This window comes from Nannobrachium achirus, assembly GCF_963921795.1.
Source record: "Nannobrachium achirus genome assembly, chromosome: 2".
Classification (NCBI taxonomy): Eukaryota; Metazoa; Chordata; class Actinopteri; order Myctophiformes; family Myctophidae; genus Nannobrachium; species Nannobrachium achirus.
In genome coordinates, this window is record NC_137811.1 from 59831806 (window position 1) to 59858840 (window position 27035).

At 43.0% G+C, this 27035-nt stretch overlaps 1 protein-coding gene across 2 annotated transcripts in view; it reads left to right on the top strand.

The window, feature by feature from the left end:
* setd2 (SET domain containing 2, histone lysine methyltransferase) overlaps window positions 1–27035 on the top strand; it is a 36548-nt gene extending 9513 nt beyond the window's left edge. Inside the window, exons 5-22 of one of the 2 annotated variants that reach the window (XM_080738971.1) lie at window positions 39–170; window positions 900–1028; window positions 1509–1632; window positions 3460–3537; window positions 3865–3962; window positions 4796–4949; window positions 5558–5692; window positions 6658–6786; window positions 7151–8233; window positions 8406–8454; window positions 10182–10539; window positions 11262–12018; window positions 12351–12476; window positions 15926–16062; window positions 17139–17253; window positions 23002–23076; window positions 23433–23534; window positions 24925–27035. In XM_080738971.1, the coding sequence (XP_080595097.1) occupies window positions 39–170; window positions 900–1028; window positions 1509–1632; window positions 3460–3537; window positions 3865–3962; window positions 4796–4949; window positions 5558–5692; window positions 6658–6786; window positions 7151–8233; window positions 8406–8454; window positions 10182–10539; window positions 11262–12018; window positions 12351–12476; window positions 15926–16062; window positions 17139–17253; window positions 23002–23076; window positions 23433–23534; window positions 24925–25092 (3949 nt within the window). In that variant the 3' untranslated portion in view covers window positions 25093–27035. The remainder of the gene's footprint in view (window positions 1–38; window positions 171–899; window positions 1029–1508; window positions 1633–3459; window positions 3538–3864; window positions 3963–4795; window positions 4950–5557; window positions 5693–6657; window positions 6787–7150; window positions 8234–8405; window positions 8455–10181; window positions 10540–11261; window positions 12019–12350; window positions 12477–15925; window positions 16063–17138; window positions 17254–23001; window positions 23077–23432; window positions 23535–24924) is intronic. The other variant, XM_080738972.1, reaches the window with a different exon arrangement.

Below are 27035 nucleotides of genomic sequence, written 5' to 3' on the forward strand. Positions count from 1 at the left end.
CTTGATCTTTGAAAGCCGTTGAATGTTCTCATGTGCAGAAAGAAGAGCAAATCTCACAGAGACATCAAGCGAATGCAGTGTGAATGTGGTGTACTTTCGAGGGAAGAGAGATCCAGAGGAGTGTTCGCTTGTGGGGAGGACTGCCTCAATCGTTTATTGATGATTGAGTGGTGAGTTGTTACAAAATAGTGCCTACCATAAGAACCTCTATTATTATATCAAACGTGATATCAACTGATAAACCTGTGAATGTGTTGTTGAAATTGTAAGTTATGCACCTTGTTGCAAACCACTTGAACCCTAGAGCAGGAGTCTTCAACGGGGGGTCACGGACCCTTGAACCCTAGTGTCCATATTCTGAGAACATTAGCCAAAAATAGCAGATCTACAAGCTCACAACGCCTCGGAATGCGAGGCGTTGTGAGCTTGTAGATCGGCTATTTTCCGCAAAGAGGTTTGATGTAGAGGGGAAAAAGAAAAGACTAGGTACAGAGTGAAAGGTCAAGTTTATTAAGTATTGACAGTTCAAGTGGTTAAATATCTGAAAACACAAATTGACATGAATCCAAAATACACTGATGATTGTGCTCTCAAACATTGAAACTATATGGAATCTATGAAAAGATTGTGGGGGACCCTGCTTCATCTCTCAACTAAGTGGTCCTTGGCCTGAAAATGTTGAAGACCCCTGCCCTAGAGTCCCTATTTTGGGCATAAAACATTCGGTGAAAATAGAGATTTGGTTTAATGGGGGAAAAAAGGAGGGGGGGGCAAAGTTAGCTCCTTGGGGAACACCAGTCAACAAAGTATATAAGTGGTTAATGAAACTGTATCAGCTTGACATGACAAACAGAATTTGTCCTTGCTTTCTATTCTCATTTTAAATATTTCCTCCATAGCTCCTCACGGTGCTTGAATGGATCATACTGCTCTAACCGGCGTTTCCAGATGAGGCAGCATGCTGATTTTGAAGTTATTCTGACTGAAGATAAGGGATGGGGACTAAGGGCAGCTAAAGACCTGATATCGTAAGTGTCTGTTAAAAATCCTTAACCACTTGAACCCCTGAATTCCTATCCTGAGGGCAACCGTCGCTGAAATTAGCTGATCTACAAGCTCACAATGTGTTGTAAGAGATTTGGTGTAGACTGAAAATAGCGGCCAAAGTACAGAAATGGCCAACTAAGGCTAATATACTAAAGGCTGGTACACACTGCAAGATATTTGCTCCGATTATGCTGTCGCCGACCAATTTTGGCGCTCGCCGACAGAACCCCCGATTTGACACAAGATCTGGCTTTGCTTGCAGAGGTTTGGCTCACTTGTGTAGTGTTAAATACTTTACCGATCCGATGACTCCCCGACCAGATTTTCACCCAAAAACTTTAGACACTCTTTTCTGTCTCTAATGTATAATGTAATGATACATAAAGAACAAGCATATATCCGGGGTTGTAAAGGTATAATTGGCAATACATTTTTGTTTTGATTTTTCTCTCTTTCTTCAGAAATACCTTTGTTTTGGAATACTGTGGTGAGGTGCTGGATCATAAGGAGTTTAAGACGAGGGTGAAAGAATACGCTCGCATGAAGAACATCCATTATTACTTCATGTCTCTGAAGAACAATGAGGTGAGCTATGTTGACATAAAGAGCCATCTAATTTAAATTATATTCATTTTTTAGTGGCAACATGGGTTTGGGTCAGAGTCATTGTGCATATTATTATAGGTGGTTTCAGCACACACCAGTAATCCTTTCATAGCCTTTCAATGAATTAAAGAATGTTAAAGAATTCCAATTAGATAGATAGATAGATAGATAGATACCTTTATTATCCCAAGGGGGAAATTTAGTTGTCCAGTAGTAGCACAGCAGTATACAGTTATTTACAAAGTTACAGAGATGTAAGAAAGATAGATAAGAGGGGGAAAAAAACAAAACAAAGACAAGAGCAGTACAGTACCAATAAGGAGAAGGTGCATCAATAGAGGGGGCGAATAATATATAAGAATATATACATAAAGTGTCTTGCAAAAGAGACCATAGCAGTCAATGCTAGTTAGTGCAAACAAGTATCTCACTGTCAATGTTAAACAAAGCAAAAATACTCAGAAACTACCAACACTAACAACCTAATAGTGCAGTGTCAAAAATCAGTGCGAAAAAAAGAAGAAACTAGGAAGCGTGTCACCGCAAGGCGCACATGAGCACTCTTCCTGGAAGGTCCTTAGAGGTCAAAGTCAATACAGCAATGGTTCCGTAAGTCTAAGTTAGGAAGGGAGACCTTTTCAAGCGTCCGTTATGTGTCTCGTTGTACAGCTTAAGGGCAGCCGGTACAAAAGATTTTCCTAATCTCTCACATCTCCGTACTGGGTAGGTAAAGCGGTCGTTTCCTCTCTTACTCCAGTAACTGGTGATCTCTAGATGGAGGGGGTGGGAGGAGTTCTCCAAGATGGAATCTAGCTTCTTCGCAGTGCGCACCCTGGTTACTTCCTCCACCCCCTGCAGAGAGGACCCAACGACAGAGCCTGCTTTCTTCACCAGTCTGTTTAGGTTAAACGTGTCACCTGCTCTGTTGTTGCCACCCCAGCATGTTATGCCAAAAAAGAGGACACTTGCCATGACAGACTGATAGAACATCTGTAGCATCCTATTGCACACCCCAAACGCTCTCAGTCTTCTCAGGAGGAATAGCCTGCGTTTCCCCTTGCTGTGAATCGCCTGCGCGTTGTCCGACCAGTCCAGTGAACTATTCAGGTGTACTCCGAGGAATTTGTAGTTATCCACGAGCTCAACCACCTCACCGTTAATGGTGCTTGGCACCGGGGGGACTCTCTTGGAGGTGCGGAAGTCCACCACCATCTCCTTAGTCTTGCTTGCGTTGAGCTTGAGATGGTTGTCCTCGCTCCACTGCACAAAGTCCCTAACCACACCATCGTGCTCAGCCGTGTTGTCACCTGAGATCTTGCTGATCACTACGGTATCATCTGAGAACTTCTGCAGATGACAGGTCTTGGAGTTGAAGCGGAAGTCCGATGTATAGAGAGTGAACAGGAAGGGTGAGAGCACAGTTCCTTGAGGGGCCCCCGTGTTGCTCACCAGCACATCGGACCGACAGCCCTGCAGTCTCACAGACTGTGGTCTTTCTGAAAGGTAGTCTGTGATCCATGCCACAAAGCCCTTGTCCACCCCCATCAGCGTAAGCTTCTCCGCAAGCAGAGACGGTTGGATAGTGTTGAAAGCACTGGAGAAGTCAAAAAACATAATTCTGACTGTGCTGCCCAGATCTTCCAGATGGGTGAGAGACTTATGGAGCATGTAGGTGATGGCGTCATCAACCCCAATATCAGCCTTATTTAGATTTATTTATTATTTTTATTAATTAGAATTTTAGCTTTTATCAGCTGACAGGTGCAGTGTTTGACAAGTACGTGACAATCTATTTTGTCTCTTCAGATTATTGACGCAACGCTGAAGGGGAACTGTTCTCGTTTTATGAACCACAGCTGCGAGCCCAACTGTGAGACGCAAAAGGTAAATTGACGTAAAGAATCACTGTAATATATATATATCTTTTGCTTCAATTGTATTTGTATTAAAAACCTACGATGACATTACCACAGCCACCCATTCTCCATCCCTCACCCCAAACGCAACAAAGAACACAGTAAGACATAGGATATTTCAAAGTGTGTCTAGAAAGGTGACCATATCCTCCAGAATGTGTCCCGATTACTCATTCTAATCATGATAACGACAACAACACAGGAATTGAAAATACATTATTGCAATTACATTGCACTACTTCACTTCCCTTTGTTGCTAGTTAATTACCTGATGCATTGTGTCTCTCCTTTTTAGTGGACTGTCAATGGCCAGCTTCGAATTGGGTTCTTCACCACCAAGGCAGTCCCTGCAGGGACGGAACTCACATTTGATTACCAGTTCCAGAGATATGGGTTGGTTTTTCTCCTCACTTTGTCTTCATATAATTCCTTACTTTGTATTTTGTATATATACAGTATATGTCAACTGTCCTTTTATTAAGGAGTTCTCAAGTTGGTTTATGTTTGTGCAATGTGAATGTTTGCACTGGTGATGATTAGGGCTGTCAAAATTATTACAATAATTGTCTAATCGCAATTATTTGACATAATCACGATTATTTTTCATAATTGTCATAATTGTTTCCATGTTGAATTTCTTTTTTTTTAAAGTAGAAATTAGTGGAAATAGCAGATCTACAAGCTCACAACGCGTCGCATCGCGACACGTTATGATCAATGTTCTTTTTTAAGTATAAAGTTGTCAAATATCTCAGTAATTTCTTTGTATATTTTGGTTATGTGTCATATCTGCCAATGTGCAACTTCAAAGCCTAAAAGCCAAACAGAAATGTGATTGTCAACGACAAAAACACAATTAAATCCTTAATCGCAATTATTTGAGTGACAATTAATCGTCATGTGAAATGTCATAATCGTGACAGCCCTAGTGATGATGGTCATTTAAAGGAGCTATAGTGAACTTTTTCATTGTAGGGCCGACACTTTGTTTACATCCTAGACCTAGTCTATAGACTAGATTAGAATGTAAACAAAGTGTCGGTCTGACAATGGCCAAAATTATTATTTTGTCATTATTTTACGCTTTTTGTGGTCATTTTTGAATAGAAACACATATATGAAGCTTATTTTTTTATAAAATATTTTCGAAATATTATTTTTATTTTAGCATCCGTTTTTCAAGAAAAAGTTGCCTATAGCTCCTTTAACCTCTTGATGTCCACTAGCAAAGAGGCCCAGAAGTGCTTCTGTGGAGCTCCCAGCTGTAGAGGCTTCCTGGGAGGGGAGAACAGGGTCAGTGTGCGAGCAGCCGGAGGAAAGATGAAGAAGGAGCGCGTTCGGAAGAAGGAAACGGTCAGCGCTCTCACTACGGTGAGTACGGTCAGTCACATTTTATATTTACAGCAGTGGTTCATAAACGGTTTAATTTCAAGGACCTTGAGAAGAGCAAAAAAGGCGGAGTTCCGCACACTGTCTTCACTTTCCATCATTGTGAATTTCCACTCAACATGATGGAGATTTTTCTTTCTGCTTGGAAATGTTATTTATTTTGTCTCCTGCTGTCTCTTTCTGAGCTCATTCTGAAAACGGTTGTTTCATCTCGCCCTGTTAGCTGTAGTTGAAAAAGAGTAGTAGCCGGGTACATACCGGATGCATGCTGCTAGGGCCATTCCTGTGTTAATTCACACCACTTCCCTGATATGATTCAGTGGGGTTTACATTCAGCCAGTAAACCTGACTGATTGTAAGGTGGACGATATGAATGTATGAAGCAAAAAGCACCTTGGGATCATGCAGCCAATGTTAAGTCCCCCGGCCCCATCTGAAACAGCCTTATTAGTCCCATTAGTATTAGTCTTCTATACAAATGGTTATAATGATTTTGTCTTATTCCATTTCTTTTTGTGTGTGGAATGTGTGATCCTCTAAAATATATGTGCTCATCCTAAAATATTAGCTAAGTGATTGTGTCTCTTTGGTCCCCTCAGCTGGATGAGGAGCTGGAGGCGTTGCTGGAGAACGGAGAGGGCCTGTACGATGAGAAGCAGGTGGTGTCTCTGTGTAGGCTGATGGTCCGTGTGGAGACCTCAGAGCAGAAACTGACCTGCCTCAAGCTTATTCGGGTGAGGAATCCAATCCAATACATTCTCTTAATTTTTATTTTACCTGTTTTTTTTTTTTACAACATGGGTTCATATTTTCATATATGTAATTAGAGAAAATAAAAGATGAGTGTAAAAATGTTTTCATTTACTGCTTTCTATTTTAGCTATTTTAATGATGTTGATTTCAGTGGGTGGGGTCATGTGTACAATTGGCTAAATATGTCTTTTTAGACACAATAAGCCCGTTCCCAAGATGCACCACAATCTGGGCAGATGTGACTAGTAGTGTTACTGTAAATCGTATTGAAGAAATCTGCAGCTTATTGTGTCTAAAAATACATATTTTTAGACACTTTGTCACTTGTACACATGCCCCCAAACCACTGAAATCAAAATCGCTAAAAAGGCTAAAACGAAAGAAAGTAGTAAATGAAAACATTTTAACGCTAATCTTTTCTTTTCTTTGATTACACTCTAAAATATGAACCCTTGCTGTAAAAAACCAAAGTTGTCCTTTAAAGACTCTTAACATGGTGTTCATGAAGAGAATAAATACAACTTAAATTATATTTTTGAGGTAATTGTGTTTTGGAGCATGTAGCGGGATAAAGAAATGGATAAACTATAGAAGAATTAGCTTTAGAATTCAGTCCAGTTTTTGCAAAGCTCCACATTTGGGGCAAATATTCAGATCACTGGGCTTATCTATTAGATAAGCCCGGTGATAATATCTAATCCTATATAAAAATTGGCTTAAGGGAGGACCGGCGGGCTATACATAATCTCAGGTGCCCACAGTGTTAACTCATTCACAAACAAAACAATACTAATGTTAATATGAGAAACAAGGAAATAATACTATTAATGTAATCTAAATGAAACAAACATGTAGAATAATCAATCAATACAACCTTTTAGTAAACATCAACTAAATGCCAACAAATGAATAGCTCCACATAACTTGATATGTGATTGTCACCCAGGATACACAGAATCCGTCATGCTTGAAGCAGTTCCTGGACCACCACGGCCTGTCCTTGTTGTGGATCTTCATGGTGGAGCTCTCGGAGGCCAAGGGCAACAATGCCAACAACATTAAACTACAGTACGAGGTGAGATTGAAGCTGCCATCTAATTTAAAGGCTTCAGTGTATTACTATAGCAACTTTAGCTACGATGTCCCTAATTTAGGCATGTCATTGTAAGCAAAAAAAATCCCCCAGATTTACCAAAGAATTTTGACAGATCGGATTTGAAGTTTTGTTTTGTTTTTTAATGTTTGATAATGTTGCATGCTCTGCTGTTAAGAAAATATAAAAAAATGTATGGTGCAGCTCGCTGAGTCGGCCTTATACATTTTTTTTTTACCTGATGCAATAACAAAGTAGTTGCGTAACACATATTGCAAACTACTGTTTTGAACCTCTCTGTCTCCAAGGAGTTACAATCACTAAGTCATTACCTTTTTGTTTCCAGATTATGAAGACCCTATCGGTGCTGCCCATCTCCACTAAGAACATGCTGGAGGAGAGCAGAGTGCTGACCTTCATCCAGCGATGGGCCCAGACACACGCTCTGCCTCAGCCGGCTGAGATGGACGGCTATTCCAGCGAGAACACGTCTCGGGCCCAGACGCCCCTCAACACCCCCGACGGCTCTTCCGCCAAACTTGGCCCGGAGCTGGACAGCGACACCCCGAAGCGGGCTGTGTACCGCCGCCTCAAGATCATCAGCGAGAACAGCCTGGACAGCGCGCTCTCCGATGCCAGCAAAGCATCCGACGGGAAGGACGAGGAAGAGGAGGACGATGAGGAGGAAGAAGATGAATCACGTTCTGGGCTGCCGGATAGTAAACCGGTGAAGACGGAGCCGGTGAGCGAAGCTGTGACTCCAGCAAAGGAACAGTCAGATGAGCCAGTGAAGGAGGAGAAACAGGAAGAGGCTGAAATCTGTCCCAGCATTCAGCCTCCATCTCAGCAGCCACAGGAGGAGGAGGTGGAAAAGGAAAAAACAGAGGAAATGGAGGTAGAGCAGGGCATAAAAGAGGAGAACAGTGAGGCGCAACTGGAGGAGGCGAATGAGGATGCAAAGGAGACTACTGTGGGGGAGCAAGAGACCGGGGAGGAAAAGAGCAGTGGGGCAGTAGAGGAGGAGAAGGAGGAGGCGGCGACGGCAGGGGTTGAAGGAGAAGAAACCAGCACTGAAGCCCAGGAAGCAGAGACTCAGGTCGCCCAAACTGACGTTCATGAAACTATAGCAGAGACGCCCGCAGAACCAAAGGACGCAACATCCGAGGTAAAGGAAGCCGAGAAACCTCCATCAAGCGAGCACGTCGAGCAGCAGTCTGAGGCGCCCCTCAACTCTGAGACCCCAGAAGCCAGCACTGCCTCTGAGGTCACGGTGGCTGCGGGAGAAGCCTTGGCAGTTGGTACTCCCTCTCAGGACGAAGAAGAAGGGGTCTCTGATGTGGAGAGCGAGAGGAGCCAGGAGCTCCCAATCAGCAATGTGGACATCAGTGGCATGGCTGCTAGACTCCTGGACAGCTGGAAGGACCTGAAGGCAAGGATACACTCACACTGACTCACCCATTCATATTATGTGACATTTTCTATTGATCTATTTTTGTTATTGATGATGAGTCATACATATATTTACATACTAAATGTGTAGATCATAAAGTTATAGTGCATTTTATTGTGCATTTAAATTAAAAGTATTATTATTCTTTTAGGAGGTGTACAGGATACCCAAGAAGAGCCAGGTGGAGAAGGAGGCAAATGGTGGGTTGAATTTAACTTAAACATGCCTGTGTTACAATCACTCCCCTCATTGTGCAGCCAACAATTCAGTTTTGTAGTCCGACGTCACTTCCGGTTCCAAGAGGCACCAGCCGCTCGTGAATCAAAACGGCAACGCAGTTTCGACAATGGAACAAGGGGGGAGCGCTTGTTTTTTATTATAATCACTAATTCACTATGAAGTGTCTTTAATTATAATTAAAGTAAAAATAGTCAAATAACAAACAAGGACAAATTGTTCTGCCCACAACCTTATCAAACCAAAATGCCTAAACTACCTGACCTTATAAATATAGAATGTTTATGATTATATATGTTATGAAACATCGCATAGTCGAGCGTTGCGACTCTGCGACGGTCGCATGAGCGGACTCAGCGCCGTTACCGGCTTATGTGCCGTCTGCCGTTATGGACAGAATAGTAAATCTTCATCCCCAAGAATTTCGTCACCTCCGCGCGGAGCGCTCCCTACCTCCGGTTCAGCCAATCACAAGCTTCCACTGGCGATACCGCGTTGTTGTTTTGATACACGCACCAGCCGCTGTCCGCTCCTCATTTTAAAAAGGGTCTTAATGCTTTGACAATGACACTTAACACATCGGACGCCCACGTGGTTAACGTGTCTTAATTTGCTGGTGCCCATGGCAACGTGTCATTTTACCTACCGGCGAGAGTACTGGCGAGAAAAGTAATCCGAGTAAATGTAATCCGAGTATGTCCTGTTTATTTCGCGAAAATCTTTTCTTTCAGTCAGGACTGTTTTTTTATCATTTCTAAGCCACAGTGTTTGTGTTACGGCAGGTAGAAGAGGCTGCCGTTTTGAAATGAAAGTGATTTAAAAGCTAGATTAGGAGAAAACAGCATTTTTGTGCAGCCGCTAAACAGGAAGTCAACGAGACACACAGCACGTCCGGGTGATGTAATTGCGCGCTGCATGTTGGGAAATGGAGTTTGTTTCATCACCGCGGTAGCCAAGTGCAGTAGCTACAGTATAGTTTACTGTACAACGCGTCAAACGCGTCGTGGGCCTCCAGCGACATCAAAGAAATTGACTTGTAGACACCACGTGGGCATCCGATGTGTTAAGCCGTTCATTTAGTCTCATATCTGTTCAAACAGCGAGGGACACACCACTGCGTAAACTCGCGTCACCAGCCTTTCCACCGCGGAGGAGCCAGGGGTCCTTGAAGGAGTTCCAGGGGTTCCCAGCAAAATGTGTTAATATAGCATCACAATCAGTTTAACCACTTTAACCCTGTTGTATAATTACTATTTAAAAATAGCAATGTGACGTGTTGTGAGCATGTAGATTGGAGTATAGAACAAATCTTCTCTTCTGGGTGTCTGTGGCACAAAAGTATTTTCACATGGGGGTCTGCAACCAAATGGATATATGAATGGTCATGCTTGAGAATGTTGGCTTCATGCTTGAGAATCACTGTTCTAGGGCACACGCCAAATAGCCGGATACTAACCCTAACTCAGTATGTTAGCTGTCAGAAATAATTTCAATGGTTGGATGTATCTACCACTGACCACTTGTGGTATTTCAGCTAACCTGTCATGCTCACAGTAATAGCTTTATCCCCTTTGGTCAATGATGGATCTTTTGATACTTCACATCTAAGTACAAAAGTGCTTGTTTAATTTCTTTAGTTTTTGTTTTAAAGTTTCACACACTCAAATGACCTGATCCGTCTCTTTTGCAGATCGAAGCCGAGATCGGGAAGCGGCCTTGACCCCGCGGACACCCTCTGGCAGTCGGGAACGAGAGAGGGAGAGAGAGCGAGAGAGGGACAGAGAGCGAGAAAGAGACCGGGAGCGAGACAGAGATCGGGAGCGAGAGCGGGACAGGGAGCGGGAGCGAGAGAGGGACTACGACAGAGACAGGGACCGAGACTGGGACAGGGACAGAGACAGGGACAGGGACAGGGACCGCGACAGGGACCGGGACCGGGACCGGGATCGAACCTTGGAAAAAACCCCACGCAGCACAGAGCGCCGGCGGAGACGCTCCGCTTCACCCCCCTCGTCCTACGAGAGGAGCAGCCGAAGAGCTGAAGAACGGTATGGAAGCCCAGTAGACCCAAACAAATGGAAAGCATTAGAGCTGCATCAAATGATTCTTTTCAGAAGCAATTAATTGCCTTTTTTTAATACATTTTTAGATTGAAGGGGCACTGTACAGATTGTTTACATGTATTTAAGTGCTCTGTGCCTCTAGAGAAAGCAATTACTCATATAATCACTTCACCCCTACAGGGCATCATGATATCACAGGCATTTCATGGGCAGATTCACATACTACCATGGATCAAAAGGGGTCAGGTTGTGGGTGTGTGCCAGTGCACTCCGTTTGTTTCAGTGCAGTATATGCTTGTATACAGGTGCACAATGCACATCTACAGAATAAAGACATATTTACAAAGGGTTTACAGGAGCAGTGAATGAAAAGAAGTAGTAAATGGACTGTTTCAAATGGATGATATTTTATATATTCAACATATGTAGATATTTACAGGACATTTAGTAATTTAAACAAAAAAAGCTGCATCATCAATTCCCAGCCAGCCAGGTGTCGAGCAGGTTTTTGCCCAGGGACAGTGAGATGGTTGATCCCACCTCTCTGGAACCGCTGTGCCCCTGGGATCAAATCCCACCTGTTATGGTGCATATCCTTTTCAACAAATAACAAATTATAAGACGGATATACAAATAAATATGTGCCCGCTCGCTACTCTTTATTTGTCACGTAATCAGTTTCTTTCTTTGTTTGTTTTTTCATTTAGGTTCGACTCGTCCAACAGCAAGACCCCCAGGGCGGTCAGTGGGAAGGAGCGTAACAAGCTGTCGACAGAAGAACGCAGGAAGCTGTTTGAGCAGGAGGTCGCTCAGCGAGAGGCCCAGAAACAACAGCAGCAGTTCCAGCAGCAGCAGCAACAACAACAGCAGCTCCAGACGATGGCCTACGACCCCGGGGTGGCCTACGCCTCCAGCCCTGGCTTCATCCACTACCCCCCTGGATACCCCATCCAAACGTATGTGGACCCCACCAACCCCAACATGGGCAAGGTGTTGCTCCCCACCCCGCCCGTGGACGCCATTGTGGCCACCCTGAACTACGAAGAGACTCCTCCCCAACCGCTCATCTCTGAACTGGGACTCCCCTCGCCGTCCTCCACTTCCCAGGCCCCTGCGGTCTCCAGCCTCCCTCAGCACATCGCCGCCGCCCCTCTGGAGCTTCCCCCCGGGGCTCCGCAGCCGTACGGCCAGCCCAACATGGCGCCCCAGGACCCGGGAGTGGCTGTCCTCTCTGTGCCGCCCCAGGCCGTCCCTCCTCAGGTGGCGGGGCAGCAGAGCTACACCACCCTGTGGGACCCCACCACACAGCAGGCGGTGACAGTGCAGACTCAGCCGCCACAGCAGTACGCCCCGCCTCCCTCACCGGCTCAGACGCAGACCGCCATTTACTACCAGGGCCAGCCGTGCCAGGCCATCTACACCATCCCTGGTGCCTACCCACAGCCCAATGCTCCTGTTATACAGGTAAGACTCAACTGCCAACGCACAGTCCAATGCCCTGCCCTGTCACACGTGTAACTCTCCACTGGTTGACGGTGATTGTGGTGTGCTTTGGAGATATTGCAGAGTGCAAAAACTACCAAGATTTTCATGGGTAATCTTCTAAAAGACACGATGAACAAAACAAAAAACATTTTTTTAGAGGAGCTATAATATATTGTAGAATCTACTGTGTTGCTCCCAGTGGTCAACAGTCAAAGTCATGGACTGTTGTCATCTCATTTGTGTGAGTGTGAAGCATGCACACTTCATTCTGGATAAACGGGTCTACTTGAATGTGTTCTGTCTTTATAAAGGCTTACACAGAGCCCCCAGCCAGCTACCTCCATGGCCAGCCGGTGTATACCGGCCACCAACAGGGAGTGGTGGTGCAGCAGGGAGGAACAGTCACCACCATTGTCACCTCTCAGACTGTCCAGCAGGTACTGTAAAGCTTCACTTGTACTTAGTTGTGTGCCGGTGTCCTGCTCAGTAAATGGCAGATCTACGGGCTCACAATGCGTCACGACTGAGCTTGTAGATCTGCTATTTATGGCATGCAACACCAACGTGCAACCAAGTATAAATCAGGCTTAACTCAGTGGTTTTCAAACATTTTGTACCCAAGGCGCACCAAAGGGCAAGTCAAAATCTGAAGGCACACCTGTATTCATGACCGTGCAAAATTGACTCTATAACATGTTATAGACAAGCTTGTGAGCCTGAAGATTTGCTGGTTTTCCCCTCTTTAGAACATTTGTAAAGGATAACATAAAAATAAACAAGAATTTAACATTTGATCTGATGGCCTGCCCAAAATGGGGATTGCCATTTTGAAAGTTGTTAAAATGTGTATATTTTAGGGTATAGAATTTGCCTCTGTATTGGGAATTGAGGGCACACAAAGCACTGATATTATGGGTGCGTTCGGAAATGCGCACTAAACGGCAACGCACTGGTGTGCCATGTTGTCGTTCGTTTATTCGGTGCACTTGGTGCGTTGTCGTTCGGAAATCCAGTGCGCGGCGCACCGGTGTGTTGAGTGCACGCACTCACCAACCCTACTCAGAATATGGGGTTTGATGGTGTGGTGTGTCGGTGCGGTGTTTTGATTGGTTGGTTTTCATGGCCATGTCTCGAGTGCTTCTCAGCTGTGAACAATGGAGGAAATGACCACTAAATGAAGCATTTGCAGCTTAATTGGTCGGTTTGGGCTTGATAGTTTAAAACTAACAGCAGGTATGCCAATGTTAGGAATTACATCTCCTTTCAATATCAATGTTACGTTAGCAGCCAACTGCTGCTTTTCAGAAAGTTTACCTTCAGAGTGAAAAAGCGCACAGCTGCCTCTTAACTGGTCGTTCGTAAATAAGCCACACTGAACGCACTCTACAATGTCACGGCCACTGCACTCACTACACTGAGCACACACCCGGTGCGGGTTTCCGAACGCACCCAATAATTCAAATCCACTTGTATAATGGTGTATATTGCAATAATAATGTGGTTGTCACAAAAAAAAAGTCTAATCAGAGATCAAACAAACAAAGATAACAAAAATAAGAAATTAGCATATGGACAATTTAAGGCCTTATTGTTAAAGGAAAACATTGATTTTCATGTGAGGAGATCAGTAATAGAGTGTGGCAAAAAATACCCAATGTCTTCCTTGTATTTCTCAGTGAAAAGCGTCCTTTCTCATCATCGAGCATACAGATGCTGGTGGACAAAGGGTATTCTTTGCCACACTGTATGATATAATATCTATTACACTCTACTCAATCAGAATAATGAAATATATATAGGTTGAAAGTAAAAATTTCCCTTTATTTTCACACTGACAGATAAGCCAGAAACAGCAGAACTGGTGTAAAAGTAAAGCTACATAAACGTGAGCCAGAAAACAGCTGACTGCAGCTTTGACTTTGACAATAGCAAAGAACAGAGGCCTGCAGGGTCCAGGCCAGTGTGGCTTGGCATTTTGTTATGGAAATGAGTTGTACTGTGTCTCCTATCGACCCCCTGTCTCTTGACAACTGATGTGAATGGAGAAATAGAAGATGCACTAAATGCAGCACTTAGATGGAAGCTGATATAAGCTGCTAGGCCAGTGCTTCTCAAACTGTTTAACGCATTTAGGACGGGTACACATTTTGGGTATCGTTATTTTATGCTTTAACTGTTGAAAAATAGCAGATATACAAGCTCACAGCGCGGCACTCGGTGCCGCGCTGCGAGCTTGTAGATCTGCTATTTTTGAAAAATCGTGAAAATTTGAATTTGGACCCGATTCTATAAGTATCTTTTGAATCCTTCTAAGGTTTTTTTTGAAAAACCTATGTTTATATGTCAGCAATCTGGCCAGCCATCGTCAAAGAAAAGGTCCTTTTCACTTAACTGGAGCTCAGTTAGTCTGTTCTTGAGACTAACTATGGCAGTGGCATGTGAAGGACCCCCAAAATGATATTTATTTGGCCACGGACCCCCATCTCAAAATATTTAGTTCCAGGGACCCCCCAGAAGCAATATTTGAGTTACAAACGTTCACTTTGAAAATACATATATTCAAAGATTTGCACACATTTTCACAACTTTTTTTCAAAAATAGCAGATCTACAAGCTCGCAGCGCGGCACTCGGTGCCGCACTGTGAGCTTGTATATCTGCTATTTTTCAACAGTTAAAGCAGTCAATAATTCTAGGCCTAAATGGGTTAAAGACCCCCATAACTCTGTGAGTGTACATATGGAGCCAAATGGACAGAGTTACAGACCTATAAAGGTCCATTTGGAACACCCTCAATGAGCCCTGAGGGTCCCTGGACCACCACTTTGAGAACTATTGTGCTGGACATGGAGGCCTCCACAATGTATTGGAAATGTTTTGTAAACTTCTCTCTTTACCACTATCTACAAGACTGTAGATATTACTTAAGCTATTTACATTTTTTATTATGTTTTTGAAAATGTACCCCAACTAGGGTTGCCAAGGTTAACAAATAACAGTGGATTGTGTATGTATCTTGGACAGGGTCCACGACAGTTTCTCTAATGGAAAGAGAAATGTGTCACAGCCTCCTGAAGTGCTGTGTAAGATGAAAGACAAACTGTAAATACATAAATGCAAAAGTGAATGAATGGTAACATTAGGCTAATACTTAGCATTCACTTTTGCATTTACTTATTTATTTAATGGCATTAGCTGACCCCTGTCCAAATGTTTTGAGCATTTTCTGAGCACAGACCGAGTTAATAGAAAAAGTCATGTTCATGCAGTATTTATCACAGTACATAACATGTAGTCTACAACCCTAATCTGTAACTGACTGAAATATCACAATGATTTATTTTCTTGATGCCGGCATGAAACCCAGTTATCTATAGTTAACATACCAATATTACAGTATATAATGATATACCCTTTCATTGTTTTTAGAGTGTGTAACTTAGCCTGGCCACAAGGGGGTGGTGCATGTGTGCATAATGATAATGAGCTGCATAAGTGCAAGAACTGTCTTGAGAGGGAACACCTTCCATTTGAGATGAGATTATACATACACTCTAATTTTGAGGTAAATATTTTCGTTTTCAAGCAGTTTTGTTTTTGGTGGGTTGCATAGCACACACAGCAGCACACAACACACGTCAGTCAGCGATGTGATGAAGAATCAACCACATTAACCCTAATATACCTATTCTGGGCATCATGTGATGACGGCGAGCATTTGATGAAAATACAAACTCACAACGCACCATGATGATGGCGCCACGTACAGACCAATGGGGGGGCAGAGGTCAGCGAATTATATAGGGGTTAACGGTTAGATGAAACGAAATGAATCCACTCTTTGGTGACGAGCTCCATTGTTTTTCTCGTCGCTTCCTTCTCTTCAGGAGATGATTGTTCCCAACAATGTGATGGACCTGCCTCCTCCCTCTCCGCCCAAACCCAAAACCATCGTCTTGCCGCCCGGCTGGAAGGTAGCGCGGGACCCCGAGGGCAAGATCTACTACTACCACACTGTCACCAGGTTGGGCACCTGCTCTCTGTGTGTGTGTGTGTGTGTGTGTGTGTGTGTGTGTGTGTGTGTGTGTGTGTGTGTGTGTGTGTGTGTGTGTGTGTGTGTGTGTGTGTGTGTGTGTGTGTGTGTGTGTGTGTGTGTGTGTGTGTGTGTGTGTGTGTGTGTGTGTGTGTGTGTGTGTGTGTGTGTGTGTGTGTTGTGTATACAGTCTATAGTCGTTGTCGGTGGAAACATTGTATGTCCAATTTATTTATTTATTATCATCTAAAACTAAAAACTAGTGAAAATAGCTGATCTACAAGCACACAACTCCTCACGGTGCGAGTCGTGTGCTTGTAGATCTACTATTTTCACTACTTTTGTATGAAGTAGGGCTTTCATTTACGAAAAGAAAAAAAAAACAAGTATACATTAATTTGAAACTTGGAGATACAAGGTTTCTGCCTGACAGTAACGATTGGGGATGGAGCTCGTTAATTCAAATTGATATTGAGCACCTCATCGATCCTGCTTATTGAGCCAGGCTTTTATCGAGCCCACTATTGAGCATTTTGTAATATTTTGTGGAAATACGTGAGACAAATTCTGCACAGAACTGGTATATTCTTTTGTGGCTGACCACCATCTATGAAGATGACAATTAGCCAGTAGTAGCTATGCCCCTCCCCTAAAAGCTTTTGTCCAATGCTAGCTTAGCAACCGGCAGCTTGCCAAGGCTGTTGCCAAGGCAAACCTTGGCAAGCAGGAAGCTATTCTAAGCTAGCATTAGACAAAAGCTTTTTGGGAGGGGCATAGCTACTGGCTAATTGACAAAAGTAACAAATATTATCATTAAATATTATTAAAACAATCATTCATTAGTGTGCAATAAGTGTTAAATGGCTTTTTTATTATGAATAGTGTTCTTGATCGCCTCTTGTCTCGATTGTTCAAACATGCCGCTATGCTCGATAACAAGCTTGATAAGCCCAAACCTTATTGATACCGGGTAGTCAATGCATGTGTTATCGAGTTTATAGCGGACCCTTGTTTCGAGCTCCATCCCTAGTGACGATATACATGCTCCCTCTCTTCCTCCCACCCAGACAAACCCAGTGGGACCCTCCTCCAACCTGGGAAGTCAGCAGTGACAGTGCCAGCATGGACCACGAAGCTGAGATGGACCTGGGAACACCCACCTACGATGAAAACCCGTCCAAGGTGAGCTGTTTGTAGGGTCAATGGAGAGGAACACACCCACCACGTGGTTTATCTCTTCTGTGCTGCGGGGATTCGGGGAATCAGCAATGGGATCTCTTTCATATCCGTTGATCGTTGATCATAGAATTATCTCGGCAATGTTATGTCATTAACACATTGCCTGCCCCACGTTTTTTATTAAACTCTTCCAAAACATGTCAGGGTTTTGGAGCATTTTGACTAATTTTCAATGAATATTTAAAAAATGTGTTTCTTAGCTATGAACAAATGGAGTATACCGATGGAAAGATGAAGAAATATACTTTTACCAATAAATAAATGGGGTTTAAATGTTGTTTCCTGATTTTTCCCTGATTTTTTAAGTGACTACTGTACTGGCCCAACATGGGCTAATTTGAATAAAAAAGCCTAAAAAAAGCCTTTTTATGAAACCAGCATGAATAAGTCGCTTATTTAGTTTCAAGCCAATAGATGGCGCTGTGGTACTGTGTGCTCACTCAACACACGCACACACACTCACTCACACTCACATGCACGCGCATGTCTCAAGCAACAAGGAAGGTCACGTGATTTCTCAGATAATGAAACCATGACATTTTAGGGTAAATGAAACCAAGTGCTTACACACACACACACACACACGCACACACACACACACACACACACACACACACACACACACACACACACACACACACACACACGCACGAGCCCCCCCAGCTGATCCCTGTGTTCAGTGGCGTCAGTTCAGAACAAGCTAAGGTATGGCAACATGACTGGTGTCACCAGGCATGTTGCCATACCTTAGCAACAGGCACGATGAAAAGTACATTTTTATTATTTCCCCCTGTAGCCAAGGTATGGCATTGGCAGCTGCATACCCCTGCCATACCCAATTGACGCCCCTGCCTGTGTTATGTCACGTGATTTCTTAGCTAACGGAAACTCAGATCGATGCAGAGAAAAGTTTGCTGGACCATTGGATCATTTTCCTTACTGTTGTTTAGCCACATGGATTATAGTTTTACGAGCCAGCAGACTGTTTGTTTATCAATGGAATATCTTTACGAGCCAGGAGTGCACTGGGGGGGAGGAGGTGACAGTGTATCAGGTAGGACCCTGGTTTTTTCCGTTTTTTTCATTGTGTGTCGTGTCGTATGGATGGATGTTGTTTTGCTGCGTGTGGCCAGGGGTGTCGCACCAAAATCTGGGCCCTGGCCACAAGGATTCACTGCGGGACCCCCATGATTGTTCTTCATAGGGGGGATTTCAAAAATAGCAGATGTACAAGCTCGCAGAGTGCCGCGCTGTGAGCTTGTAGATCTGCTATTTTTCAATAGCTAAAGTATAAAATAATTATGTCCCCTCCACCTTGGGCCCTAGTAGTGTAGGGTTTCCACTCGCACTCCCCCCTTGTGACACCCCTGTGTGTGTGCGCGTCCTCCTCTCCCACTATAAATACAGAGTGCCTTCACCTAAATACACTCAAATCTAAACGAATTCTACTGTCATCTCTAGGCTATCAATCAACTATCTAAACTCTAACTCTAACTATAAATATCCTATATTCAAATCTCAACCAGCCTCCCAACCGATCTTTTTTTTTTCTTTTTTCTCCTCAGCTGGCTAGCTGGCTAGCCTGGCTTGTCGCGTCTAAAACAGCTGCAGACTTTTTCTCCCTCTCTCTCTGTTGTATTTGGATTGCCTGATAACATGTATTTCAATGCAGTTTTTTGACCTTTTTTCTTCATTCACGTGAATGACCTGGTTCCCTTTGATGTTGCCCTACTGTATTAAGTCACAGGCAGCACGAGAGCACCATCAATTGTAAAACAATGAAAAGACTATAGAACGTTTATGTACGTGTAAGGCGGTAAATAGCTGGGCAAAATAGAACGTTTATAAACGTGCTGGGCGGCAGATGAGTTAAGAAAGGTTAAAGGTTAAAAATATGTTTTTATTTAATCACACAAAATCCAAATCTGATCAACTCTGAAAGGGATTAAAATCATTGAACTCCCCTCCTCCCCCCTCCCCCACGCTTAATACATTTGAGATATTATTATTGAATTGATATAAAATAAGCACATAATTCTAAAAAATAGACTATGTACTGTGCTTAATTTATATTGTCACTTCATAATGTTAAACAAAAAGTGACCATCATTTAAAGGTACTTGTGTTGAATCCTGTGGTGTCATATGATATTGTCAGGAAACAAAGTGACAGTTAGGCCACGTACCTCCATCTCGCATTACAAACAAAATCCTTGTTACTTTTCATTTTGGTTCCCAGCATGTTTGTCCCTGGATGAACAGCATGATTACAGTGGTTGTTCCCTGGAGGTAATTGAAGATTCTGCACAAGTGATTACTTTCAGCTGTGGCCCCGGTTTTGAAAAGGGAAAAAAACTGAAGGGAACAGTGCAGTGCAACACCATAGATGATCCAATGAGAGTTGTTGTGAATCAGATGGAGACATGGGGCACTTACTATAAAGACCTCATTAGAATGTACATGTTGGCGATGTGTGGAGGAATCTGCTTGGGCTGTGCAGTATAGCAAACTGAGTTGCATATAGTGTGTGTGTGTGTGTGTGTGTGTGTGTGTGTGTGTGTGTGTGTGTGTGTGTGTGTGTGTGTGTGTGTGTGTGTATGTATATATATATATACTGTATATATATATACTGTATATATAAAATCGAATCGAACCAAGAAATATCGAACCGAATGACCCTGTACCGAACAATACAATACCACTCCACATCCACATTCCCCTGGAACCCCCTCAAGGACCCCTAGGAGTCCGTAGAGCCCACATAGAGAACCACTACCCTATAGGTTGGGTACTGTATTGTTCAAAGTTAAAACAAAAAAATACATAGTTATAAAAGTACATTTATAAATCAAGGACATTTCTGTTTATTTTTTGTATCGAAAAAGTATCGAACCGTGACACCAAAATATCGAACCGAACCATGAAATTTGTGTATCGTTGCATTATATATATAAAAATAAAAGAGGTGGCTGTAGTATTTTATGAAGTGCAGAATATCTTGCCCATGAAGCAAGTTGCAAATCTGTCATTGTATCAGTTAATTTTATGGCGCAAATAATTTTAATGAATGGCAATATTTATCAGACATTTGGCAAACTGTAACAAAAAGATCCATGAGTTGTTTCCCCCTTTTCAGATAGTGAGCCGTCTGTCCCATACAGAGGGGAGGGCCAACTCATTTTTCTCCCTCTCTCTCTCTATCTGCCTAGTTTGTTTTCCTTCTCCTTCTTGATCCTGCCTTTGATGATAATGGCAACCAGCTGCGAGAGCTTGCATTCGTTCTTTTGTGGTTTTTCGTTTTAAAGGCTAACGACGCAAGTGTCCCTTTTGTCTCCAGGATCGTTTTTTAAAAGATGTGCACCTCACTGTGGTTTACTTTAGTTGATATAGTCGGATAGAGACGGTCCTTTCTGTGACAGAGCTCCAGTCCACCAGATTTAGGTTGTGGACTATTTCCAAAGTCCAGCTGTTGAAATGATGACCTGTGTACTGTTCACTAGTGAGCTTGTTTCCGTAATTTAACCGACAGAGTTGAGGATGACCTACAGTTTAATTACATTGTAGCTGACGCTGTTATCTATAGTGACTTAAAACGGATGCCACTGCAGTGCAGCGTTTACTATAATCCTACCATCTGTTATTATCTTGTGGTCAAAATCCACAAGTCAGTATTCAGTGGATTCAGTCAAGGACACTTCAGCCAGTCCACTTGGTTGTTTTGAGTCTCTACCAGTGACCTCCTGATAACCACTACAATGCCATCCCGCCACCTCGGCTCTAGTTCCAGCTTCCTTCCAACATGCCATTGGCAAAGCTCAATGGCATGTGGGAAGATAAAGATCCATCTATGCTCTCTCATCCCCTCACAAAGAAATTGGTATAATTGGAACGGTAGGATTGGATTTGTCTACCTATTTCTTAAGCTAATCCTCGATGTAGGTTATGTTAGTTTGATGTAGGTTATGTTATTGTCTTACAGCCACAGAAAAACAATAGATACACAATCTTTCCCTTTTCCCAAATCACCAAAATAGCTGATGTTGTAGATTTCCAATTTTCGCCTACACTAGGACACTAGGGTACATGTGGTTAAACCTTCGTTTGGCTTCTTTTCTCCCTGCTATGTTTCACGTTGATCCGCAGCACCCCGTCATTACCCTCTTAGGGGTGTGTGTGGAGATCATACGTGATCCTCAACCACCCTGATGTGGTCATAAGCGCTCAGCTGTTGCTGCTCCGCCTTTGTTGTGGAGGCCCAGGAGCCGGTGAGGGAGCCTCCTGGCAGGATATCCCCACTTTACGTGACTCCTGGGTGGGGGGGGGCTGGTGACCAGGTGCTGCTTCACTGGCCGCCCCATTGACCTTGATAGCTGCTGTCGGAGCTCATCATTTCATGGTGATAAAAGTCCAACCGTGGAACACTTGGAGATTCCGCAGATCAAATGGGCAGGAAGTGGGAGCTGTGGAGAGAGCCAGCTGCCGTGTTGCATTGAGCCGGGGGAAATTGGGCACGGCGCGCCGTGGACGGACCCAGCCTCTCGCTCCCCGCCCGTTTGATCTGTGGAGTCGTCTCACCGTGTTGCAGTGTAATAGTTAAAGGCATTCACCAAATATTCAAATATCAAAGTCACAATTCGACGTTGTTCACCGAAGTCGAATATTCGCTTTTTTTTTTTTTTTTTTTATTGTTTTCTCTTTAAAAAATATATAGTTTATTAAGTTTGGCTAGATAGGAAGTCATAAGAATGAGTTGTCAATGCCCCTAATGGATGAATGTGTTAATGCTCTATACGAGGGGTTCTCAAACCTTTTTAGGCTGCGACCCCCAAAATAAACATTTTTGAACTGGGGACCCCCACCCTGACAAGCACTTGGAATTGTAGGTATTACATTTAATGTGACTCGTTTCTGCAGATAAATATTGTTTTGCGAGGCGTTGTGAGCATGTAGATCGGCTATTTTCACAATGTTCGCCTCTTGCTCACTTGATATTTGACAGCTTGGCCAGTCCTGTCGAATATTCGACTATTCGAATACTTTGAGGTCGAATAATTCGGATACTAAAAATCACTATTCGTGTATGCCCTAGTAATAGTGGAGTTGTAAAGAGTCACTGCTGCCTGCCGTTGTCGCTCAGAAATGGTCTACCATTGTTTTTTATATTGTTCCATCCTGTTGCTGCTTGCTGAAATAAAGGGTATTGTTGTGGCAGCGAAAGTAGATTAGGACCAAGGATTTACTTTTCAAGAGCATCCGTGCCAGGCTGGTAATGTGAACAAGACAGTATGTAGTTGACTTGAGGTGCCTGCCGCTCCAACATTAGTCCAAGTGTATATGTTTGAGTACGGCCTTTGTATATGTCCGGCAACACCAACTGCAGCCACCCAGCGGTGCTGTTGAGCAGCCTGCACCACTCAGTTCACATGGGTGTGATTTATATTGTTTTGTTTTATGTTCGTCTTATGTGTTGACTTAGTTGATATTTTATTAAAACCCCCTTGGGGTTCCACCTCACCTGCACACTTTTGGTCACCATTTTCTTATTTTCATGCCTTGGTGTCAAATGTGACCTTTAAAGGAAAAAAAAACTGTACACAAGGAGACTTCAGCAGAGGAGTGAACTTTAGGCTTTCCATTGTGGCATGTGAGGGCAGGGAAGTAATTGGTGTTTTCCTATGTTGTGTTTTTACAGTTCTCCACCAAGACCGCTGAGGCAGACACTTCCAGTGAACTGGCTAAAAAGAGCAAAGAGACTTTTCGTAAAGAGGTGAGTGTCATCATCATTTCCGGTATTAAAATGTCAAAACCATTACCAATCTTGTTACAAGATTATTTCCTTTCCTTTTTTATTCACAATGCTGAAATGAATTTGCCTGGTGACACACATACTTGTTTGAAGCCCTATAGTGGCTAATTGGTATATTGACTACAGATTCATCATTTGAAAACATACCTAGTCATATTATTTCTTATCACAGATGAGAATGTAATGCTTTTTACACTTTTATTTTTTAACATAGTTTTCTGTGTGTGTGTGTGTGTGTGTGTGTGTGTGTGTGTGTGTGTGTGTGTGTGCGTGTGCGTGTGCGTGCGTGCACGTGTGCATGTGCGCTCGATCCTCAGATGTCCCAGTTCATCGTGCAGTGTTTGAACCCATACCGAAAGCCAGATTGCAAACTCGGACGCATCAGCAACACAGATGACTTCAAACATCTGGCCAGAAAGGTAACACTAACTCCTGTCAAAAGACAGACACACACACACACACACACACACACACACACACACACACACACACACACACACACACACACACACACACATTTAGACATTGCAAAGAGGAACTTTTCCTCAGCAGAGTGAAAATGTTTGGGGGTCCAAAGTCTCCGGCTAGCCAGAGAACATGGAATCAAAGTATTGGTTAGCACTAAACTTCAAAGACAGCATTCTTATTTCTCAAAGCTTCCCCTCAGACCAGACCAAAACACTTGAGCTCCCACGCTTTCATTTCTTCAGCCTAACAATGTTTTTTGAACTCGTTTTCTTTTTCTTTTTCTTTGAACGAGACACTTGGGAAACATTGTACATCCAGACTAGCATCTCCCCTCTGTTTGCCTTAATCATTCCTTTGTAAGTTCCCAACATTTTCAGCCAGCGTTTCTTCAAAGGACAACGGCCTCTTTTCTTCCCCGTTCCCTGGCGGTTCAGGGAATTGTCGGCCACAGCCCCACAGGGACCGGTTTATATTGAGTGTCACTTGGACACTGAGCGTAGGGGCACAATAAACACAGGGAGGGAGAGACCCACGTAAACTGTGCATGGTACAAATTGTAACTTCATACACAACAAAACACAGACTTTTCTGTGAATGCTTAACATCCTGGCCTGGCTCATTTATGCAGCTTGACTTTTCTTTGTCTAAGAATGTAACGAGAAAAACCAAGAGTGGTGAAAGCTGTCGCTATCAAATGTCCACTTGTCAGATTTAACTGCCCTTGTACATCTAAATTCCGTTGACAGGCAGGAAAAAAATGTCTTAACGAGGATCAAGATCGCGATTATTTCAAGCTTTTGCCTCGATCACGTTTATTAAAAAATAAGTGAAAATCAGATCTATTTGCGTTTCTTTTGTTTTGTTTACCACTATTGTACACCAAAGTATATTACAGAGTTAAGTGGTTAGTCGGACTCGATTTTATTGATTATTTTGTGATGATTCGTTGATGTATTATACATTTAAAATAAAAAGCAAGTCTTTTACACACGTACAGAAGCGACAGATGCTTAGGAGAAGACCAAGTGAGGACCCCAACGCAGTGAAAGAAAAAACTAGGAACCGTAAAGGTTCCTAAAGATAACCTGATGAAGGTCTAACAGAAAGACATTGTTATTCCCCTTAAATCTTTTTAATTGCATTTAAAAACAGTGTGCGACATTTTTTTTCTTAAAAAATAAATAAATGCTTGTTGATTATTCGATTAACCTAAATGAGCAAGATTAAATCAGTTATTTGTTCTAAATATCGGTTTTGATATATATATTTTCGGTTAATTGCCCACAATGCCCAGCCCTAGTCTTAACTCTCTTTGCATCTCTGTCTGTTTATTTCTCTTAGCTCACTCACGGTGTTATGAACAAGGAGCTGAAGGCTTGCAAAAACCCTGAAGACCTTGAGTGCAACGAGAATGTAAAGCACAAGACCAAGGAGTACATCAAGAAGTACATGCAACGATTCGGCACTGTCTACCGGCCCAAGGAAGACACAGAGCTGGAGTTAATGTAGCCACGGCGAGTCCACCCACCCCCAGGGCAAATGGGAGGAGGCCCTACACAGAATGCCTTTACCCTCACTCCATGTATGAACCAGCCAGCCTGAACCACTTGTTGTCTCAAACCAGAGGATAGGTGGCGTAGTTTCATACTTAACAGTAATGATGAAGACTGTGAACTGCTGCCCAGAAAGAAAGCTCTCAGGCCGGGGCCCCAGTCCCGGTCTGCCATGGGCCCCTAAACTACAAGACTGTTGAGATGTTGGTGTCGCTGAATTTGTTCAGAGAGGTTGACATCAAGGGGTGCTACATAGACTCAATGTTTTCACTACCATGTTTGGTTTTTAGTGTTTTTTCCCCTCTCTTGGGTGGATCTTAAATGTTCCTGAGATGATCGACCTCAGCAAGTTCGCTTTTAAACTTCTTCTGCTGTTGCCTGTGAAGGATTAATGAGAGGAATCACCTAGGAAATATAAATTGCTCTTCAGTACTTTCCACTTTTAGAAATGGATCAAATTTGAAACCGTTTTGTTGAGTGTTTTACATTGGACATTGCTTGTGTGCTCTTTAACCCCAGCCATGGACTCTTTATCTATTTGGTGCTGCTTTTAGCTGGGCTGTGGAAGTCGAGGCTTCCAGTCTCATTCCCCTGCCTTCCAACCACAAGTCTTTTGGAGCCTTGTGTTGCTCTATGAATGCATGATGTAGACTGGGGTCAGCACGCCATCCGTATCCGAAATTCCTGCATTTTTCCAAGACCTCTCCCTCTCTAAGTATGATATGTCCTCAACCTGGCTTCAATATCACATACTTTCATCAATTTTCCTGCTATGGTATGAGCAGGATTTGGAAATGGTTTCAATCACATAAGGTTTAGCAGTATCTGTTTCGCCCCACTCAGTCCAGAATTGTCACTGTCGGGCGGCAACCTGTTTAAAACCATTACTGTTCAGGAAATGAAATGTTAGTACTTTTCATTTATTAAACATATAAAACTCACACAGACTTAACCACTTTTTGAAAATGTAAAATAAATAATAAAAGAAAATAGCCCATCTAAGGCGTGATGACGAGACACGTGAGCTTGTAGATTGGCTATTTTCACTACTTTTGCGTGACTATCGCACGGTTAAGTATGGCATTAATTTATAGGAGGGAAGAAAAACATTAAAAGTTGAAATATGGACATCTGATGTTTCTGCCCGACAGCAATGATAACCTATTTTAACCCTCAAAGCTTGTTCCTGGCGCTGTTTTCTCCTCGTGTGAGGAGGTGGTTGTAGCATTGCGATTTTAACTTGTTTCTGAACATCTCATGTATACTTGTTCTTACTTCTTTCTTTACTTTTTTTTTTTTAACTGTTTGTCCACATTAGCTATTAGACTCTCTTGGACCACCTCTTGGCACCAACGGTCCCAGCGTCAAAGTTACTGTTTTCCTGAAGCATGGGGGTCATTAATTGTCGATCATGTTGTCAAGTATGTATATTGCTTTATATGTGAATATATTGAAAACATGTTGTTTTTTTGGGGGAGGGGGGGGAGTAATGTAAGCGAAGACTTTGTAAAACAGACATATTCATTGATTTCAACATGTAAATAATGTGTTATAGAACTAACTTGTACACTGGGGGAGTAGGGTAAGTAGGAGGGGTGGGTGGTGCGCCCTCTCAGCCTCACCAGCCCAGCCCCTCCTGTCTGTGGCAGTTCCCACATCAAGCAGTAAAAAAAAAAAAACACAGTATCCCCAACAGACTCTCACAGGCCTCTGTTGATTTCAGTGGTGGAGGAGGAGGAGGATTTCTTTCTTTTCTTTCTTTTTTTCTGTTTATTATATTTTTTTCTATGTACAAAAAGAAGTTTCACCCCACTTTTCTGTAAGTATTGTGTAAGCACATTGTCATACTGAGTGTACAAACATTTTAAAAGGATAATTAAACTTTTTGTATAAAGCAGA